General features: G+C 31.0%; 1 protein-coding gene across 1 annotated transcript; it reads right to left on the bottom strand.

Moving 5' to 3' along the window:
• Window positions 1–3831: 3831 nt before the first annotated feature.
• On the bottom strand, window positions 3832–12335 carry LOC133334057 (uncharacterized protein DDB_G0292642). Its single transcript, XM_061542355.1, has 8 exons — window positions 12311–12335; window positions 10837–11140; window positions 7930–8339; window positions 7274–7785; window positions 4654–4959; window positions 4381–4570; window positions 4062–4298; window positions 3832–3997 (listed from the first exon to the last, which is right to left on the bottom strand). The coding sequence occupies exons 1-8, from the start codon at window positions 12333–12335 to the stop codon at window positions 3948–3950; spliced, it is 2034 nt and encodes a 677-aa protein (XP_061398339.1). The 3' UTR covers window positions 3832–3947.
• Between the last annotated feature and the right edge of the window lie 11306 nt (window positions 12336–23641).

Genomic DNA, 23641 nt, shown 5'->3' on the forward strand with positions numbered 1-23641 from the left:
CATGACATGCGTACATTTCGAATGAAATTTAATTTTCAATTAAATTTTTGAAAACTGAATGTTGTCAAAGGCGAATTTATGAAAAAATTGGAAACATATGACTGCTTGAGATTACCTTGCATAATTATGCCATGAGCTGAACATTGCTGTCGAGATTTAACCATTGTTGTTACATCCTTTATTTATAAGTTTTAGAGGCAGGGAACTTCAAAATAGTTATAAATATAAATTATTTAGAAATTTTTGCCACAGCAAGGAATATATTTTCATTTAAATTTTGAAAGCTGAATACTGTCAAAGGCAAACTTATGAAAAAATTAGAAACATATGACTGCATTGGACTACATTGTATAGTTATGCCCATGGTACAATTATAAAAGGTAACAGCAAGTCCCAGCTGATTTGATTCCAACGTAATACTAGTGTCAATATGAATTTGACAAATTATGTTTTTAAAAATCACCCAACAGGAAAATTGGGAACGCATACAATTTGTAATTGTTCGTTATTAAATCTGCTCCCGTATTCAACTTACTCAATCTGCCTGCTGGGAAAGTTTGAGGAAGCAAATCTTTCTTAAAGGAACAACTCGCTATTCCCTGCATTTTCATATGTGTTACACATATATATGGCAATGGCTCAATTATAGGAAAGATGTGGAAGCGATAGAAATATTAATTTGATAGATTTTCATTCATGTTTTTCAATTTTTATTTTGAGGATTCGAAAATATTTCATTTTCAAAATAAAAATAATTTGATGATAATTTGTTTGTTTGTTTAAATTTTTCTGTCAAATGAGTTGACACTAGTAGAACTTACAACAACAAATTTCCATGTGGTTGTTGTATCGTTTTTTGTACAACAACACTTGCTGTTACCTTCTATTATTATACCATGGTTATGCCATGACTTTTTGTAATTTTATTTTTAGAAGAAAAATCTCTTCTACTCTCACAAGAGAACTTACTGAGTATTAATTTATGGGAAAGTACGCAGACAGACCTAATCTATTTTAGCCTCAAAGAAAAAAATATTTTACAGTTGGACAAATATTTGAAGTTTTGTGTTGAGCTTCAAAACTGCTGCTGTGTGCCATAAACTTTTACTAATCAACATAGGCGTTGATCTCTGTTCGTTTCGTTGTGTCTAATATATTTTTTGATAAAATATGTTCTGTACTACTCGAACAATCGATTTGATATAATAAGTGTCAATATCAATCGATATTTTCTCACATACTGCAAAAATATTCCGGCCTTCTTCAATAAAGGCTATCGAAGTTGAATCGTTCCTTTAAGTTAATTGCCATCTTTTTGAAATATTATTTCAAATATTTGTTTATTTTGAGAATTATTTATTGTTTTCTACTAACTCTAGCAATTTCTGGTGCATTCGGACCTTTATTTTCTATAATAAAGGTGATTTTCTGAATGTTAGGTGTACTGTACAAATGTTTGCAATTTTGATAGATTTTACAGATTTTTAAAAAAATTTTTTCTTTAAATGATTTTATCGGTGCTTAATTTGCATAACTTACCTAAATTTAAGTGATTTTTTAAAAATATATTCAAAAAATGCAGTAAAGTAAAAAAATCACACAATGTTTTTATAATGTAGCCCCTTCAAATACGATGTATTTTCATAAAAATCGTTATTTATGGAAAAATTGCATGCAATAATTTTCTATTTTCACACTAAATCTCTTAAGTGCAGTATATCGATGTGTTCTGAATAAAAAAAAAAATTCAAAAATACTTCAAACGAATCGAGGGCTGATCGAAAAATGTTTACCGCAATAAATGTTTTAATTGCATGACCACCACTGTATGTCAAATAAATCCTAATAAAGTAGGTTAACCCGGTCAAAAGTTCGAATGAATATGCCGTTTAAGCCGGTAAAAAAATTCTAATGTAAATGACGTTTTATCAGGCGTCCTTATATTTAAAATTGAAATGAAATTTATTTTTTCAAGAATAAATAATCAAAAAGTATTTTTATTCGAATCAAAATATAGGTGCGCATTACTATAATTTTTTTAAGATATTTTGAGTTTTTATAGACCTATTCTGGTCAACATACCATTCTCATCATGATCTTTTAGATATTTTTTCAACAAAATCTATTTTGCTCTACTTAAACAACGATTTGATATTACTGATGCCATTATTAATTGATATTCCTCATATTCTGCAAAAATACACCGGCTTTCTTCCTCAAAGCCTTTCGAAGTCAAAGGGGTCCTTTAAGATAATTACTAACTTTTGAGTTTTTATTTCGAATTTTTGTTTATTTTCATAAAGATTTTTTGATCTCTAGTTATTCTAGCAATGTCTGGACTATCCGAATCTTTATTTTTATACAAAGGCTGACATTCCCAAGTTTTTTTTTAATTTTTTCATCAGACTATTTGTTTTCATTTTTTAATATCAACGGCATTTAATTTAACAATTCCAAGATGTACTAATTACGTGTCACCCCTCAAATTTGACTTGCTTAATAAATACCGGTAGATATCACAAATTTCCCGTGATAATTTTCTGTTCTCATACTAAATCTCTCTAAAAATTTATTTAAAAATATTCGAAACGAATCGAGGGTTATTCAAAACACTTCTCCCTCCAAGTGTGTGCTACTTATAGGATTTTATTTGTTGTTTCTAAGTTAAAAACATAAAACCGTTTATAATATTCAAAATAGACATAGAATAATGGAGATCTTTTTTTCATAAAAATATTCAATATTTATTTTTATATTTTCCTTTCCGTTTATTAGCCAAACAATTCGCATAAATTGTCAACACATTCTCTCCCTCCCTTTCATTCAGAACAACTATTTTTCATTTTAAACTTTGTTTAAAGTAAGGCGAATGCGAAAAAATCACTTCGAGGCCTTGTACAAAATAACGTTAAAGGGAAGAGCGAACAACTGCATAGGATATTAAAGTACAGAATAAGCCTGAAAATGTTAATTTTCTTTTCCTCTTTTTGGGATGTTCCCAATCAGAACCTTATGTTTCCAATTTAATGAAAAGTTTGTATTCCTGGTTAGACCCCTCCCAATCACATCTAGTGATTTTGGGATACATATGTACCTTTTACCATTCAGCTATATATATTTTACGACGGTGGACCTTCTGATTTGAATTTCACCCTTAAATTTGTTAAAACCCTGATTAAATATTTCTTATAGCCGTTACACATTCGGTACTAGCAATAATTTTCGCACAAATTGTCGTCATATTCCCTGCCTCCCTTTCATTCAAAATAAATATTTTTTCACTTTTGAATTAGACGAACGTGAAAATGTTTTATCACATTTTTACGTTGCACTATGAAATGTTGTTCAGAATAAGTCGAAAGGGGAATTGACGTGCAGAATAAAACTGTATATTTGTTGTTCTGCTCTAACAATTAATCTTTAAAGAAAACCTTCATTTCGATACTAAAAATGAACATATATAAAAATAATTATTTATTGTATTGAATTTTATGAATTTTATTGTGTATGCACTTTTGGGATCCTAATTGTTTTTATTTGTACAATTGTAAATAAAAAATGTAGTAAAAATCTTTAAAATAAATAGAAGACAATAAATTGCAGATATAATTTTGCATTCCTTTTCACAATGTGCTCAACAAATGATTTTTACAATTATGTCAAAATGAGATTGTTGAAAAATTTACTAATGTAAAATTATTAATTTTTTTTAATTATAAATTTTGCATTTTGTTTCAACAATTAGCTGAACATACATATAACATATAAACTTATACTAAACACACATACATAGATGTATGTATTATATTTACTTAATATATACATTAAATATAGGTACGCACTTATGCTACTTATCAAGAAGACTTTTAATTCCTAAATGGATGGCAGAATATTATCATGAGCTACCACTAATTTCCATTGCACTATTGTATATTTCAAAAACGTTTTCAGCTTTCCCAAGCTTCATCTCGTTGTTTGGCAGCTAGTAGTTTACGTTCTGAAATATATTTAAGAACATATATCTTTATTTGACTTGATCAATATAGCAAAACTGAATTTACCTTTGGCTTCGCGCAAAACGCGTTTTTCATTCTCTCTCTCAGCAGCTGCAGTCTTAAGTCTCACTCCTAAAGCTCCGGTGACTAGACGGCGGGCTAATGCTGCGCATGTCTCAGGGCGGGGACGATATGGTTGTAATGATGCGGCACATTTCTTAGCTTTCACACGAGATTCAAGTGTTGCCTCAGCCAATGGCTTTAGAACGACAAACGGGTGTCCCATGGTAAGAACTTCGGCAGCTACGAAGAAACAAAATATGTAAATAAGTTACATCCAGGAGAAAAATCAGATCCATTTTATTTTTTATTTGTTTATGCTCACCAATGCGTGAACTACTGAACACGGCCAGGGCATGTGTGTCGTCTACCCACTTAATGTCAAACCCTGATTCTTTGTACTGAGAGAAAATCATCAGCAAATCCTGATTCTTAAATTCCACCGGGAAATTGGAAACCTCCAAAACATGTGGGAATTCCTCGTCATTCAATATGGATTGTTTTGTTAAAAACGCCTAAAGGTAAACAAAAAAAAGAAACAAACCAATTTAACTATGAAAATGCTGCACACAAAGGTAAATCGTCGGGATTGCTTTACGCTGTAATCCATTTTGGGCAATTCAATTTTACACTTGCCAACCGACGCAGTCAATTCTTGCATAATCTTTGGATCTAAACATTCGCCGTTTTCATCGTACATCTTTTCCCAGTCCTCTTCATCGTCGTCTTCTTCAGAATTACTCTCCGCTGTTTGTTGGTTTGTTGTTGTCACAGTTTTCTTAACAGCTGTTGATAGCGTTTTTGATTTCAATTCGTCTTCATCTTCGGCAATGTGATCGGGGATTTGTAGAACGTCGGATACGAACGTTTGTTTCATAATACGACGATTACTGCGATTGATTTCCTAAAATTTAAAAGAAAAGGTGTATATAAGTTCGCGTTTGATATACAAGTACTTTTATATAACAAATGTCGCTAAACTCCTATTCCATATCTATTCACAACATCAAATACACATGTTATACGGAAAATCAAGCTTTCGGAATCATGTATTTCAGAAACTTTTAGCTCTATCGAATGTATAATTTTAATTATAATCATATTTGTCCCTCCAAAGGATATAAGAAAAATGTTGCCAATACATGTACAAATGAGTCGTTGATCAAGGTTTAAGTCCATTTTAAGTTCTGATACAAAGCTTGGGTTTAAGTAAAGTTTACAAAACAACAAAAAAAAGTTTAAGGGTACAAAGCCACAAACAAATTAATACGACTTTACAATATTTTTGAAACAATTCAAACACAAACCCTTAAATATCTTAATATAAAAAAATGGACAAAATAAACCACTCAAATATGTATTTGAGCGAATAAAACCTGTTTATTTTCCACAAACAATTTCAATCTTGATATAGTGGACAACCTCCGGATACTCTGAACGGTCTTTGCAAAAATTAGTACACTATACACAGACATATAGTATTATAACGGCATTGGAAATGTTTGATGCAATAAATATTTTTTATTGAATAATTGCCCATTTCAAGCATTTTTTTTGTTTGTAGTAATTATAGTTCTTCTCGTTCGGGAAGAAATGAACTAAGTGTCAATTAGTCCCGATTTGATTTTTCCTCGAAAAAGTGAGGTTGAGGTTGGCTCAGGCGATAATTGTATATGGCTTGGAGATTTATTTATACTTAATTCCTAAATCTTCTCTTCTTATGGCAAATTCTTTTGTGGTTAGAACACCCAGAATATTTAATATGTTTCTTATTTGTTTGTGTCTCAAATATAATATATATATATATTTTTTAATTGCTATTAATTGATGTTTATTTATCTGCTTATTATTATTTTTTCGGTAGTTTGTCCTATATTAGGTTAAGCATTTCATATGCATTTTGTAAATTATCTTTAATAGGCCTGAAGGCTTTGAATCACAAGTTAAATAAAATGGAATTGAGACAGAAAACTAAGAAAACTGATGGAACTGTGGCGATATCCGAAACTATACTCTCCTTTGAATTTCTCTAAAAAAAATTAATATGGTTATAACTCACTTAAAAAAATATTTCTTTTTTGTGTTGGTTTCTCGCGATAAGGAAGCTTGGAAGCAAAGGAAGACTAAGTGTGGTTTTATATTTGTCGGGATTGGGATTGGTGTTGAGAGTTTCTCTCTCTCTCTCTCATTGGTAAATTGTGAATTGAGGAAAATTTTATCACAGGTAGGAACAAAAAAGTACGAAAAGGTACCTAAAATTCTACTTCAAATGATAATAAATCATAATTATCGAGAAATATTGGCCAATATTTATACCAATTATTTGCATAAATAATATATGTTATAATTTAAGCGTAAATGTATTCACGAATAATAAAAAAATCTTTGTTTTGGTACGTTTATGTCAATTCGTACCTTTTGTGAACAAAAAGTACGCTTGTTACAAAATTAAAAATGGCGCAACTCCAATTACTCTCTCAAGAGAGAAACTCTCAACACTAATACCAATCCCGATAAGTATAAAACCACGCTAAGCGTGGTTTTAAGATTTATTTCACTTCCGAGTATAATTTCTTCGACGACACAAACCTTGACCTTTGTATGGTAAATCGTGGTGATATTTTGATTTCATTTGCTAAAATATGTATAGGTCCACAATTTTCGGTACACAATGAAGTCGATTTGCAGTTCAAAAAATGCATATTATTGTTTTACACCGAGTTTATAAGCGCATTCCGTATCTTTAATTGGATGAATTTGCATTTTATTTCGTGCAAAGCGTGATGTACTGATTTAAGTACCTGCTAAAACAATTTCTTTATTTAATGTAAATAGTATTTGTGCACCAAAATGAATTTATTCAAACTAAACTAGCTTTCAAAGTAGTATCTGCATTTCAAATGCAGTTTAGCTTATTAGAAAATTGGGAACACGAGAAAATGTTATTACAACACGTAGCAATTTGAGATTTCTACTGCGCCCATTTTAAATTGAAACATTGCAAAGTTTTTATTTCCAAATGATATATATCATATATATATCAATGGCGCATATATATATATATATCAATAGTCTCAACAATATACCCCAACATCTAATTAATCTACATTTCCTTTTATGGTGCCATTTAAAAAAAAAACATAACAACAAAAAACACGTTTTCATATTAACAAATACCCCTGTATATTAGCAACAACAACATCTATTGTCTCACTTACCTTTGAAGCACGTTGTAATTCCTGTTCTTCGATATCACATTTGGGTGTTTGTGCTACTGCAACATCCTCAATACGTAAATTAGGCATCTTGGCATTATCCACAACAGCATTGGATGTCTTGTTGCCATTGTTTTGTTTATTTTTGTTTGGCTTGGGCATTGCGGTAATATCGTTGGTAATGTTTGTGAGAGAGTTGGATATGTTTGCGAAATTTTTACTAACAGTGTCAGTAGGTTCAGACAGCAATTGGGTGGTAGTCTCGACAAACTCGTTTATAACAAAATTATCGCCGTGATTGAAACTCAAACGATTCGGTAATACATGCGATTCCTGATTCAACTCAATACCATTTGACGTATTCAGCACTAAATTGTATTCTTGTTGTTCTGTATCGCAGTCTAGCACATTGCCTACGGAACTGTTCGTTTTCTGACTACAATTTGTTATAGAATTTACATCGGCGATTGACGGTTGTGCTGGTGGTGGTGGCGTTTTTTCTCTTTGGGCAATTACTATAACAGTCTGTGGGGAAAATTCGTCATCACTTGCTCTTCTGCCGTTTATATTGTTCTCATTCGATTTTGTATTATTTTTAGAATTATTATTTAGTTGTATTTGCTGCTGTTGTTGAGCAGATAATAATTTCCTTGACGCACGATGTTCTCGACGTTCTCGCGTTTCTTTACTTGATTTTTCTCTTTTCTTTGTTATTGTGCTATTACTGCTTGTTGTTTTGCCAACTTCGTCCGTTTTAGACGATGGCTTATCGGTGACTGAAGCAGCTGTTGTGTCGTCCAAAGTAATTGCCAATTGTTGGTTTTGGTTTAGACTTTTGCTGTTTGTATGGTTTGCAGTGGTGGTTAATGTTGTTGTTGTTGTGGTGGTTGCCGCAGCCGTATGCCCATTCACTGCTGTTGGGTCTTGTACCGATATAGATGGTGCTAGCTGTGGTGGTGGTGCTTGCTGAATTGATGTTGTAGTTGGTGGAGTTGTTTGACTACGTCGTGCCCTTGGAATATAAACAGCTCTATCTGGACGTCGTTCACGTCTGGACTGCTGTTGTTGTCTGTAAAAATTGATATGTGTAGTGCAGTTGTAAGTTGTATTCACAAACAAAGCAAAGAATGATGGTGAGAAAGAACACACGAAATAAATTTAAATGAGCAAAAACCTGCACACAATAAACCGTGCTAGTATAGGTATATCGTAAAAGCAGCGAAAGAGAATAAATGAAAAAGAGGTCCAAAATAACCGAAATAATGACGACACGTTTTTTGTAGTATGCATTATTTGAAAACCCGACTAGAGCAATTATTTGATATTTCAAGCAGCAATAGAACAAATTTGATTTATATAGGGTACAAATATATAAACATTTCAATCGCTAGCGAACAAATTGGTTTTTACATACAGGTATATAGAAATAGTTATTGAAAATAAAAAATAATAAGTGTTCCGCAATGTTACAGATCCCGATATAATTGTAAATTTGTAGTTTGTAAATTGTTTGTACCCAAAAAAATGCCTACATAAAGAAATTAAAGTTTTTAAATGCATAATACAATTAATTCAACGCATAAATAGCAAAAAATTGGGGTTTTATATTAGCTGTGTCTGGTTACTTTTCCAGTAACATTTGTTCAGTAAGTTCTATTTCGTTTTTATTCTCTACATTCAGTAAGATTGGGCAAAATATTCCACAATTTCACTTAATATGCTTGAAATTTACATTTTAGACTTATTAAGGAATACAATTCATAAAATAAAAGATGTTTTTGTAAATTAACGAATTGTGCTCGATACATGTAGTTTATTTATTTTCGTTTTTTTTCTCATCTTTAACGAATTTTATTCGTTTATAGATTTAGGTTTCCAATAAAACTATGATAAATTTTGTGACGATATTTCTGAGAAATTTTACATACAATATCCGATTTCGTCTGCACACTTCAACTATGAAAACAATATTTCTGTAAGTATTTACTTTATTATATCAAATATTCCTGGCACAAACATGTTCTAATTTTGTTAAGAATATATTCTTGGTTACAAAAAAAAAAAATACTACGTACACTCACAACAGTACGATCTTACTCTATATTTCAACCAGCGAAATAACATATTTGTGACTATTCTTTAATATAACCAATTTTATCCATGTGAACCCTTTTATTATAAAAAAGGACCCTATTGCTCAAATAACCATTATTTCCGTTAATTTCTGTAAATTATTTCATTTTGTTTGTAACACAACTTCAATTCTTACATTAAGTTTGAACATTAATTACACTGTGCAGCACTAAAATCTTGAACCAATCGAGACCCCCAAAATCTTGAAGCTTGTGTTGGTGGAAGAAAATCCCTAGCTGGGTTTTGCATTATTAGCTAAGGTTTTCTTTTAAATTAATTTTTAACATATTCGACTAGGGGTGGATTTTAGCACAATTTTCGAATAATACGTACTTATTATTGAGTCTATATCTCGTGAAATATTCGAAATATTGCTTTTCATTCTTAAGCAATATTTTTCCTCTTAATTAGATCTAAAAATTTTCTCTTGAGATAAAATCAATAAAATAAAAAGAAAAATGCGACATGTCTTCGAAAAAAAACCAAAGGGCCCAAACATTTTAATTTTTACTTCAATTTTGTACCTATTTATTGACAAAAAAAACAAAACAATTATTATTTTTATAAACATACAATTGGGAGTGAATTTCTTTGGTTCATTTTGATGAATTTGTGAGGCTATAACTATGTGAAGGAATCAACCAATGAAATCGGGGTTTTAAAAAAAGTTGTTTGATTTGCTATTGGCTATCTTCTTGTCATATATTGTTTTGTCGAGTCAGATGCAGTTTCTGAAATAAGTGTGAAAAAACATGGAAAAAGTATGTCGAAATTTTATTTTTTTTACACTTGTGCTATTTTCAGTATGATGGTGTTGTTTTATTGATTTTATCTCAAGAGAAAATTTTTAGATCTAATTAAAGAAAAATATTGCTTAAGAGAGAAAAGCAATATTTCGAATAGTTTACGAGATATAGACTCAATAATAAGTACGTATTATTCAAAAATTTTGCTAAAATCCACCCCTAGTTGAATATTTAAAAAAAAACCCTTAGCTAATAATGCAAAACCCAGCTAGAGATTTTCTTCCACCATCACAAGCTTCAAGATTTTAAAGTTGAAAAATGTGTCACTGTGTTATTAAGTTTTTAAGAAATCTGAATTAGAATATATGTATGTTCTTAAAGTCAATGTTTCTGTTCCGACTTCAAAATACCCCAAAATGTATATAAAAACCACTTATAAAAAATTGCAATTCGTCGGACATAATCACGTACGCAAATGTGTGCCCTTAAAAGGTTAACACAAATCAAAACTCTGTAATCAACAACCAAAGCCACAAATATTCAGTAAGAAGTTCGTATGGATGTACGTTTGGCCTTCGAGGTCGTTGACTGTATGATAAGTGACGACACAGCGGCAATAAAAAGTGTGTTACAAACACACAAACTATTGGAACTCATTCTCAAAACAAATACAAGAGCTATACTAACCTTTGCGGTGGTTTACATGTCTCGTCTGCTACTTCTTGGTTTTGTTGTTGTTTTTGTGGATTTGAGTCCAAACCATTTTGTTGTGTCGAGGTCGTATTGTCCACAATGCCATTTGTACTTGTTTTTGTATGTATTGGTGAATTATTACACGATATCGAGGTAGCAGGAGATTCCGGTGTCACAGAAGAGGAATGAATTTCATGAAATGTTTCGTTCTGATTACCTGTTTGTATCCTTGAAGAATCGCTGACATTATGTCGTAATGCCGGTGGTCGATATAAATCTAAACTATTAGATTTGGTCACTAGAAGCAGAAAGAAAGATAATTTAAAGATATATTACAAAAACTTATTTGTTGAAGTACCAAAAGAACACCATGCAACAATAACAGCTATGCTCAATTAATTCAAAATAAACAAACAAATGATCATATGCGATATGTATGTATATAATTATTGTTATTGCTTTTGTTGAGGTACGCCATGGGCTCCACAAATGTAGAAATACATAAAACACTTTATTATAATTCAACAAAAGTATGACTAGCCGTCGTTGACGCAGCTTGACCTACATAGAGTGGTTATTTTTATGCTCTTTTATTTTCGTTCTCTCCCATTCGAAGCTTCGTCATTAATTTATGGAAGAGATTGTCAATTGAGAATCATTCGATACAATTAAAAGCCAAATTAAAAAATGACAAATAAATTAAAACATATATGAACATATGTACATACATACGTGACATTCGGGTACATATATTCACAGTTAGTCCCGAATGTCTGAAGTGCCAACTGTAGGGAGACAGAGTGTACGTGTCGATATAATACAAAAATTATAATAATGACGATTCTCAAAATTTAAGGTGAGCACGACTAGCTTAAAGATGAACAGAGAGCGTCAGAGAGTTCAAAAGAGAAATGGATTTACAATTTTACGCATCAAAACAAAACAAAAGCAGGTCTGTTGACTATGGCATCATATAAAATGAGGGCGACCTTGAAATTTTACTGTATTTAAGGTGAGTGTAGTGTCAGTCAATATGTATGCTTGTGCATGTATTTCCATATATGTATGTATTTCTTAGTATTGTTGTTAATAATCTCCGAACATTTATAAATTCCCAAAACAAGATTTATGATATCAGAGGAGGGGGAACCGGCATTTTGACACAGACTTAAATTACATTCATCGGGAATTCTAGCGTTTGTGTTTTTCATATATATATATATATATATATATAACGCAGAATGTTATGAAAAAACAGTTAAATAGTTCAATCTGATGTTTTAGAATATAGAATTTTAATTAGAATATACATATTGATCATTTTTAGTTACTTAACCTTTTATTTGTGCTCTGTTGCAGAATTTACAAAAATTTACTATTATAGAAATTTTGATAATATTTTCCGCTTAATAATTTCATAATGAAAAATTTACGCCCTTCCAATGTATGTGTGTTTATGTGGACAAACCCGCATCGCCCCGGTTTAGGGACATATTTTTATCTAATTGGGTATAATGAATAACTATCTAATCTAATCTATTTGAATATATTTTGAATTAATATTTACCTCTAAGGTAATATCAGTCTGTCAAAAAAAAAAAAAAAAAAAAAAAAAAATAGTAATTCAATTTAAAAATATAATTTTCCGTGTTGGTCACTTTTATTATTCGAACATTAAGTTCAAATTATTAGAAAAATATAGTGGTACAAAAACATAATAAAAATGTCAAACCAAATTAAGGAGTATTTAAAAGTCCTTAAAATAAAACAAAATTAAAGAGGACCAGCGAAAATAAAATATTTCTTATTACTTTTCCGCCACTCTATACCGCAGAAAACTAACGTCCTGGCAATAATGTGCAAATCTATCTATACTAATAAAAGAGTAAAGTGATTGTCTGACTGAGTGATTTGACAATTCATCAACGCCCAGACGAAACGGCTGAAGCTAGAATCATTAAATTTTGGGTAAGGGTCACTCTTGGTCCAAAGGTGACAGATAAGGCTGGGTTTTGGAAATTCGTAAAAGAAAGGTACGAAAATCATTTGGCAACCCTGTCGTGAATGTTCGCTAATTTTGTGGTGCTCTGTGCTCGTTTAAAAAATATTTAATTTCTAACAATATAATCTGTGTTTTTGTGGTAACAGTGTTTATTTATTTATTTATTCATTCAGTAATAAGGAAGCCTTCACGGCCAATATTATATTACAAGTTCAATATATGCCTAAGAATAATTCAATATTAATAATAAATTCAAAATTTATACATTTATTATTTACATATTTATAATGAACCAAATACTCACTGATCCCCACCATAAAAAGTAAACGAAAATAATATACAAACTAAAAAAACTAAGAAGGTCGTGCCAGTAATAGATTCTTCAAAATTTGACCTAACTTAGTTAAGAAAACGCATCAATTTCAGGCGGAAAACATTATTGGAGTGCGAGAAAATCCTCAAGTCATAAGGTAAGCTGTTCCAAATCCGGGCTATACGCACAACAAACGACCTAGCGTACATAGATCGAAAAACGCGTGGTATAAAAATTTGAGGGTTTCTAGTGGATCTAGAAAAAACAAAGAACGAACGCAAAACAGTAGGCTTACCAGTCTTCACAACTTTGTGGAACAATATTAAATTGCGACATTTGACAAAGTTTTTGAACGAGCAGCCAAGAAAATTTTTTACATAACTTGATATATGATTCCTACTAGGAACACTGTAAACAAATCGCACAATAGTATTCACTACACGCCTTAGCTTAAGAGTGCAATTGCCAACAGTGCCTGAAACAACCTCTAAACCATATACAACTTGCGACAATAGAAGCGAACGAGCTAAGATAGTTTTTTAAAAGTGTTGTGAAATAATTTTTGTGCATTTTGATATAATTGGAAGTGTGAAATATAACATATTTTTCCTAATATCAATTAATCTTTTTAATTCTAATTGGCATTTTGTTTCCATTCCCAATTGTTCCTTTGTTACATTAGCTTATATTGTTGTTGTAACATTTCTTTTATTTTTATTTTGTTTTGTTATTTTGACATCTCAAAACTGAGTTGCCAAATTTTGTGTTTTATAAGAAATTCAAGGGATAGAAATTCCAGTAAATTCATAAATTAGTTAAAAAAAATAATAATAATTTTTAAAAATGGTTTGTCCTTACGAATTATGTAATATTTCCGTAGATGATGAGTTGTGTGTCACTTGCTGGTTTTGCCTTAATCAATGGCACGTTAAATGTGCTCGAATTAATGCAAAAGTAGTGGACACAATTAGGGATAATGTTGGTGTCCTTTGGTGCTGTGTCCATTGTCGAAAACTTTCAGCCGACTTTTATAACTTTGTAAAAGACTTGCAGTCGGAGCTTAGTTCGATGAAAAAGGAATTTACATCGTTATCAAAACGATTTGAGAATTTTTCAAATTTGTTCGACAAGTACCAAGAGCTTGATGAATTTGTATCATCACCGTCTGTTTCTGGGCAGAAACGTAAAAGGTCTGCGAAAAAGGCTCCCAATAAAGTCGTGCCTAGTCGCAAACCCACAGTTTCTGTTGGGAATACAGTGCCACAATCACCTTCCGTCAATATCACAGATACAACGGAAACTGATTGTGTCCAGACATATGCTAGTGTTGCGTCACATTCGGCCTCGGAAATCGTTAAGGATGTAAATGAAGTGATTAATCCAAAATCTGTGAGTATAAGTAGTGCTAGTCTGGAAAAGACTTCAAAACCTACTCACGGAAATCGGGAATCATCAGTTCAATCATCTAATGCGTCTTCCGTAGCTGGCACTAGCAATTCCCTCCAACCTGGTCAAAGACCATTATCTATGGCTCCCACCATGAAAATGGTATTTGTATCTAGGTTTGCACCAGATACCTCGGCTGAGGATATAAATTATTATATAAAATCAAAAATCGATGGAAATTTCTTTCTACGTTGTTATAAGCTCCGGTCTGCTTTCTCAGAAAGTAGATCAGGGTCACTGACGGAATGTAGAATAGATATAGCAAAGAGTTTTTTGGACATTCGAACGGTGAGGATTTAGTTTAAGAATTTTATACTTATTTTAATTTTAGGTGAACCAATAGAGCTAGAATCATGAAATTTGGAGTCAGGATCACTGTTGAGGTTTAAGATTGAGATATGAAAAAGTTTTAGAAATTTGTACTAATGTGTACTAAATTTGGTACAAATTGAAATGTGGGTGAACCGATAGAGTTGGAATCCTGAAACATGGATTTAGAATCACTTTCGGGGTGTAGATTTGGGTTTAAGTAGGAGATTTTGGAAATTCGTACTACAATGTACTAAATTTGGTACAATTTGAATTGTGGGTGAACCGATAGAGTTGGAATCCTGAAACTTAGATTTAGGAGCATTGTCGGGGTGTAGGTTGGGTTAAGTGGCAAGTTTTGGAAATTCGTACTACTGTGTACTAAATTTGGTACAATTTAAATTGTGGTTGAACGAATAGAGTTGAAATCCTGAAATTTGAATTTAGAATCATTGTGGGGGTGTAGGATCTGGGTATGCAGGAAGTTTTGTTGGATGGTTGAGGAGGGTACTTATGGAAATAATGTATGCTAAATGGAACTAAATTTGATCAAATTTGGATTTTGGTGAACCTTTAGAGCTCGAATGGTGAAATTTGGTACTAAATGGTACTCAAATTTAATTTATGGTCGATATTAGTGTGTGTATTGTTTTTTCTGACATTTTTTCTGTGAAAATAAAATAAAATAATATGTTAATACATGTTTAAGTATTTCCTACATTCGCTAACGAAGTTGCGGGCATATGTTAGTGTTAAATAAATTAACGGCACTGAAAGATATATTTGATTTTACGAATCACAACCCATCTGTGACAAAAATGCTGGGAACCAAGGTATTCGTTACCGATGGATTATAGACCGACATGATATGGATCCAAAAACCTCTGCCCAGTCCTAAAATAAGTCTCTAAATCTCCAACCACTGGAATATTTAGTTAGTTTTCAAGCAAACGGAAGTGTCATGCCATCGTGACACTTCCGTCTCGTTAGAGACTGTATACCACAGATATTAAGAATTTATGTGAAATCATTCCATACAGTGCCTACCTCTATCCGATCTGTGGTGTCAGTCGACCAATCTCCTGTTAAACTACTTATAGGGACGATGGAACATCTACTCTGTTTATGGCAAATGCTTCGCAGTAACAGTTTCTAGATATAAGAATGATACATTAACAATTTTTCCGCAATAGCTCCCACCATAATTTATAGCATCGCCTTAAATCTATTCTAAATTCATTCCTTATTTTCTTTCCTCCTGCCTTTCATTTTTTCAGGTACTCGGAATGAATACAATCAATCAAAGGTCTCCGAGTGTAGCAATCGTGAATATTATTTTCCCATTATCCTGCTAAACATATTGATCGGATAATGAATCATTCACTTTTTAGTTGTAACACATGTAAAGTGAAACTGACAAATTTTTATGAATGTATACATAGTTTTCGAGTTAGTCCATTCTTCTTCACGATGGTTACAATGGAAATTTGAAGAATAAATTTTACTCAATGGCATTATTAAAACATATGGCTTGGAAAATACCAAATGCACATTTTTTAAATGTAGCAGTTTGTTGGTATATAATTTATATAGTTCTACTGAACACACTTAAGGAACTGTTTTACCTAATGAATAACGAATATATTTCATTGTAATACAATATTTTAAAAAAAAAATACAGTTGTGAGTGATGACCCAATTCATATGCTGGTACAATAAGTAGCAAATGTGAAATATAGGTGGGCACTTTCCACTTTAAAAATCCGATATGTGTAAATAAATACATATATACGTTGTTATGATTTTGATATTTTTCACATCTTCATAACAAACCACATGTCTGTGGCTGGTAGTTGTTGCTGTATAGTATCTAATTACCACAGCAGTTGTCATGCAAGCAAATACCATATCTCTTTGAATCTCCAAAGGTAACCAAACACACAGACATACTGTCAGTTATTATAATAGTTGCAATCCTATATCATTTTTTTTTTTTTTTTTGCTTACTGAGAGAAATACATTACGAAAATGTGGCACAAATTCATATACAGATTACACGAAATATTCATTAGCAACAAATTTGGTGAACACATATATTAATGTACATCACATATAAACGACACAGCAATAAATACATATGTATGTATTTTTTTTAAAAGCAGCAAAACAAGTATCCACTTGAATGGCCAAAAATATCTTATAAATCCAATATTATTGTTAAAAGTATATAACGCACGCATTCAATTCACTTACATTTAGCATCAATTAAATTTCTGTCGACTCCCATTTTCTTCTCTCGTTTTATATTATTTGGCGAATAATTATAATTGTTGGAAAGTGGTAAGGGCTCGCTTTGTCGTTTATCTGACCGCCAACTTCTTATTTGCTTACTGTTATGTTTAGTTCCCCTGCAAATATCAAATACGAATATATATTAAATTTTATAAATAGTTTATGAATAATAAAAAACTTACGTTTCGAACGAATTTGGCGCAGCATTGGCAGCAAATCTCTGTGGTTCTATCAGCTGATTTTTAAAACAGACTACTGTTCGTCGGAATGGACCCTGTCCAACGGAGAATGTAAATATATCATATTTCTGCCGAAAATTCTCACATGCCTGATGAATTAAAAATCGACGAAAATTATTAACTGGAGGGAATAGTAGAACACTGAAAAGTATTTAAAAAAATGTGAAATAGTTGAGTTAATATATACATATAGGAGTTATAGAAAAGGGTTTCGAATAAAATCATAAAATTCAGAAATGCACATGAGATCTTTATTGGAATAGATAGTACGGCTCATATAATTTAATATTTGATCGGTTATAAACAACCATTTGGAAGCTAATATCATTACTAATAAATTTCCTGCTTAACAGTTAAATAGGTCTGGTGGCCAGCATTAAAATAAATTTACGTCCAATATATGGAGAATATATTTGGGAGCAAAATTATCTGGTGTTTAGCATTTGAATAAGTTGTTGTTTAAGGTTACATAGGTCCACATCCAAATTTCAAGTTGTCGAACAAAAAAAGAAACATTGTCGAAAAAATAATACACTTGTTTGACAAATATGAAAATGAGATTTCATATCCAACAGCTTGGGCTCTAAAGAAAATAAGACAAAAATTCAAATATCTGACAGGACAACTAATAATGCTATCATTACCATTATTTTCGTCGATTTTAATGATCACATTATTAGTATTAGAACATACACATATTTTATGAAATTAGAAGTTTTGGTCTAACCACCTAATTAAAAAACCATATGTCTTAAAAAACAACAATTCATTTAAACATTAAAGCTCAATAAAAAAAATGGGGGATTGTAAATATTACTTAATATATTTGTTTTGGCGGAACCATAAAGGCACATATAAGTTAGACACAAACAGCATGTAATGCGGAATTGCCTCCATGTAGGATTCGAATTTAAATGTAGTCTTCCCGAATATAAGAAAATGTTCAATAATACCTTCGTATTTTGTTGACGTATTTGTAATCGTATATAGCGAATTACTAACATCATTGAACTGTATTGATTACTTTGAGAGACGTTTTCGTTTTTACGGTTCATATAATTTAATATTTGATCGGTTATAAACAACCATTTGGAAGCTAACATCATTACTAATAAATTTCCTGTTTAACAGTTAAATAGGTCTGGTGGCCAGCATTAAAATAAATGTACGCCCAATATATGGAGAATATATTTGGGAGCAAAATTATCTGGTGTTTAGCATTTGAATAAGTTGTTGTTTAAGGTTACATAGGTCCACATCCAAATTTCAAGTTGTCGAACAAAAAAAGAAACATTGTCGAAATAAATAATACACTTGTTTGACAAATATGAAAATGAGATTTCATATCCAACATCTTGGGCTCTAAAGAAAATAAGACAAAAATTCAAATATCTGACAGGACGACTAATAACGCTATCATTACCATTATTTTCGTCGATTTTAATGATCACATTATTAGTATTAGAACATACACATATTTTATGAAATTAGAAGTTTTGATCTAACCACCTAATTAAAAAACCATATGTCTTAAAAAACAACAATTCATTTAAACATTAAAGCTCAATAAAAAAAATTGGGGGATTGTAAATATTACTTAATATATTTGTTTTGGCGGAACCATAAAGGCACATATAAGTTAGACACAAACAGCATGTAATGCGGAATTGCCTCCATGTAGGATTCGAATTTAAATGTAGTCTTCCCGAATATAAGAAAATGTTCAATAATACCTTCGTATTTTGTTGACGTATTTGTAATCGTATATAGCGAATTACTAACATCATTGAACTGTATTGAATACTTTGACAGACGTTTTCGTTTTTACTAAAACATAAAAACATATGTCTATGTATTGGTAATTTTCTCAAAAATATTACTGGTGTAGTTTCCTATTAAAGACACGGAAAAGTTTCGGTCAGTGGCCCAAATATCACATGGGATATGTGTTGTATTTATAAGTTCAAAACAGTTTGTTCAATTATTGTGCGCTTTTAAGCATCCTTATCCTAAAGTACTTGGGAAGTAGTAACAAAATATCTATTTAATTGCCTTTAATTCGGTATTTCACATAGGGTAAGAAACTTCCCTCATAATTGCGGTATAGTTTTTAGTATAGGCTCCACATAATGGAACCGCTTAATCCTTACTTTACCATGTCTTAATGTGTTTTATTTTAGAAAAATTTCACATCCTATACATACCATCAAATTTCTTCACATAACATAACTTATATTTTCAAACTAAATAAATCTTAATTTTATGGAAAACGTGAGCAAATAATGATAGCGATTAATCTTACTCTCTCTTTTCGATTTATTATTATTACATTTAATTCTAATGAAAATATAAATTTATTTTCATATACAATAGTTTATTCGAGGCAATGACAATCCAATTAATTGTAGAAAATTAACATATTTTGAGAATTTTCCATAATTGAGAATTACTTAAAGATATACGCAGCCCATTTTGGCCCAAAATATGTCCAAAAAGAACTACGAAGAGATGAAACCATAAAGGTTCGATATAAAATGTGGAATGCTAATATCTTTCAAAATATATTTTGTAACATTTTCGCGGATTTTTCTCAAAATGTCCTTTCATTAAACCCTTTCCACTTCAATTACAGACTACTAACAGAAACTTTAAGTCAAACTTCAAGTCAATTTTTGGAAGATTTTCGCGGATTTTTCTAAAAATGCTCTTTTATAAAAACCTTCCTACTGTAATTACCGACAACTGAAAGAAATTTTGAGTCCGTGTAGCGGTTTGTAAATCACAGCGACAACAAAACAAGATATTGAGGAAAAATATTTGTTGTTGGTTCGAAAAAATAATGTCATCATATTTATTTTTTTAATTTTATACAAGAAATTTCAGAACAAAATGTTGAGGTTATTCTGCTATTTTACCCGAATTTCGCCGAAAAATTGACATATATAAAAATAACCACTTTCGCTGAAGTTTTTAAAGTTCTCTTTTCGAAAGATCATAATCCGTATGAGGTCATTTATTGAAGCGGAAATGATCCACAAAAAACGCAATTAAATCCGCGATATTTTAAAACACATTTTTTTTGCCAAATTTCGTGTTTTTGGAAGGCCAGTTCCCGCCGTTCTAGTAAATGGATTTTCACGAAGAAGATTTTATATAATCCGAAACGTAAAAAACCTTAATGACCGTGGAATGAGAGGCTTAATCACAAATCGATAGAGAACATAAAAAACTGGTTCGCCTCAACCTGTTTTTACACATTTTTTTACATTAAAGTAGATACAGCTTCCACCAAAATAAAGTTTGGAGGTCAATATCATGAACAGTTTGCAACGACAGATCAATTAACCCAAAACTATTCACTTTTTTTCATATACTTAAGTAATTCCCGAGTTATAAAGGGGCGAACCTCCGCTTCAGCTATGTTAAAAAATTGGCAATATTGACCATATAGATTTAAACAAATTCTGAATGAGCCCGCCTGTGATTTAAACTTTTTGACAAAAACATTACTTTTAAAAATTTGTTAATAAACTTTATTAACCTGATAAGTTAGAAATGCTTTAATGTATAGAAATGTCCCATATCCCCATCATTATTGTGAATAATGAAAACCAATAATATGATATATTTATTGATGACATATTCTACAAACAAAACTTATTTTTGAGTTTTCATTTTTTCATAAACATTATGTTAAACAATATTCTCTACTTTATTTTGTATCTATAAAATATTTTTAAGTAGCGGGCAATAACCTTCTCTATTTTTGTTTTGAAATGTTTATTACATCATCAGGTGACTTGACGATTAAGCAAAGAAAACAGACATAAATGTATTATCGAATGGTATGGTTATTTTCGGAATTCTTATAAAAAAGACGAAGACGAAAACTTTCGGCAGTTATTTCAATCCAGAATTAACGTTTTATTCTGTTTGTCGTTGTAATCTCATAAAATATACAGTTTGTCAAAAAATTATTTTCAAACTAATAAAAAAAGCGGAAAGTTGAAATTTGATTCTGATATTTCAATTTTAATAACATAATTAATTTTGAAAAACCGTTTGCCCAAATCTAATACTGCAATAAAAAGTGATGTGTAAATAAATTTAAATTGATGGTACTAAAATTAAATTTGAGTAAAAATATAACTAATTTAACGAAATATTAGGAATATATACAGGCTTTAATAGATATTGAATTTTACTGGCGACTTCTCCGAACTGCTCATTTCTTAAAGAAGAGATAATTTCAATCGGGTTTTTGCTAAACATAACACGATCGAAATGCAACTTACACCGAAATAACCAAGGTGATAAAGTGTTAATTAAAATGTTAAATTTATTTTTATTCAACAATAACATGTATACAAAGACTTCAAGCCGAATAAGAGAATACATTATGCTTAACAAATTGATTTAAGTACCCCAACAAAGGGACACTTCTGACATGTCCAAACTAAAACCATGAAAAACAACTCAAAACTATAATTTTTAACAAAAAGGGATCATAAAAAATAACTATAATTACTATATAATAAAATTTTACCTATGACACACTATACCCTGATTGGGTGGCATTTTTTAATTCAATGGCTAATGCGTTTTTCATCCGCGTAACACGAACTGAAAAGTGATCATTCATGAGATGGTGTATAATGGGAATCTGGTTGCGCCTAGTAGACGAGCAAAAAACAAAAGATGTTACCAAAAATTGGAGACATTGATTCTTGGCCATTTAAAAAAAATCTAATTAGCAGACTCTTACGTGGAATGACTTGTCCACGTGAAGAACTAAAAATAAAATCATTTAACCCTTTGTGGCCCGAATTTTTACCCCTGCCGATAGAACTATTTTCTGTGCACAGATTTAACGTAACTATCCTAAAAAGAATATGAGCAAAATTTGACGTCGCTACATCCTTGCATTCGTGAGATACAGTACCTTCTTTCCGAAAAATAAAAGTCCAATATCAACAAAAGTACATGCAATATCGACGAAAAAAGCACTTTCAATTATTCTTTAAGTTTTTTTTTAAAGACTCAACAAAAATTTAGACTGTGCAATTCGTACTTTTCGAATACGAAGGGATTTAAATATTTTGGACTGTACAAACCATGTGGTACTGTATATTTTTGCACTCATCTATGTATTGAAAAGCGTATAACTTGACCAAAATTTTTAATTTTTTTGAATTTTCTTTTGATATGTGTCGTCCATAATCAGCTCTAAACATATGTAATCCATATAATATATATTTACTTGCCGCGTATTAAATATAAGCTCTGGAATATTTTGTTGCCTGTGGGCAACATTGGGCCATAAAGAGTTAAAAATACAATTATGTTAGATTTTATAAGTTCAACATTCTTGCAAAAATCTACATAGAGTACACAGAATTAAAATCATACAAATTTTTTACTGAGTGGATCTCCCATAGAATAATTTGTGCGATGAAAATCTGCATATAATAGTTGATAATATCTACTAGATCGAAAAGGAACATTTATTCTAATAGATGAAATTAGGAAATCAGAGGGTATATTACCATTTAATATTTACTACCATCATAGTGTTCAACATAATTCAATGTAGGCAAACGAATTAATTTTAACCTGCTAGTATAAGATGACAACACAAAATTAATATTCCAATGTAAATCTCTCAATGCAATAAGTAAGAATTGTTTCTGCGCTGATTCTTTATCGGAATATATTGCATATTGAGGATCCCATATAACAGAACAATATTCTAATATAGGTCTAACAAGAGACGTGTATAGTTGTTTTGTTAAATAAGGATCCGCGAATTTTTTTGCCCCACCGTTTTATAAAACTTAATATACCATACGCTTTATTTACCATTGAAATAACATGATTGTTAAACTTTGGATCCATTAAAATACCAAGATCCACGAATGTTTCAACTGTTGATAAAATCGAACCGTTAATATTGTATTGCCTCATCAATGAAGAATTTCTAGAAAAACACATATGTTTACATTTGTTCAAATTTAAATCCATACAATTTAATCTGCACCATTGAAAAAGGTTATTTAAATCATTTTGGAGTAAATTGGCTTGTTTCTCAGAACTATGGGTAATGAATAACTTGACATCATCTGCATACATTAACAATTTAGAATGTACTACAGAAGTTGGCAAATCATTTATAAAGAAAAAGAACCGGCCCGAGGTGAC

The sequence above is a fragment of the Musca vetustissima genome, unplaced genomic scaffold (genome assembly GCF_032173495.1).
Source record: "Musca vetustissima isolate MV318-11 ecotype Yass unplaced genomic scaffold, APGP_CSIRO_Mvet_v1 utg37816, whole genome shotgun sequence".
In the NCBI taxonomy this organism is placed as follows: domain Eukaryota; kingdom Metazoa; phylum Arthropoda; class Insecta; order Diptera; family Muscidae; genus Musca; species Musca vetustissima.

Bases quoted from the DNA above. Each gene is read 5' to 3' on its own strand.
- LOC133334057 (XM_061542355.1), bottom strand. From the start codon at position 12,335: ATGTCCCTAAACCGGGGCGATGCGG. The intron at 11,141-12,310 runs GTTTGTCCACAT...TTCTGCTTCTAG, and splicing joins CCTAAACCGGGGCGATGCGG to TGACCAAATCTAATAGTTTA. The intron at 3,998-4,061 runs GTAAATTCAGTT...AATATATTTCAG, and splicing joins CGTTTTGCGCGAAGCCAAAG to AACGTAAACTACTAGCTGCC.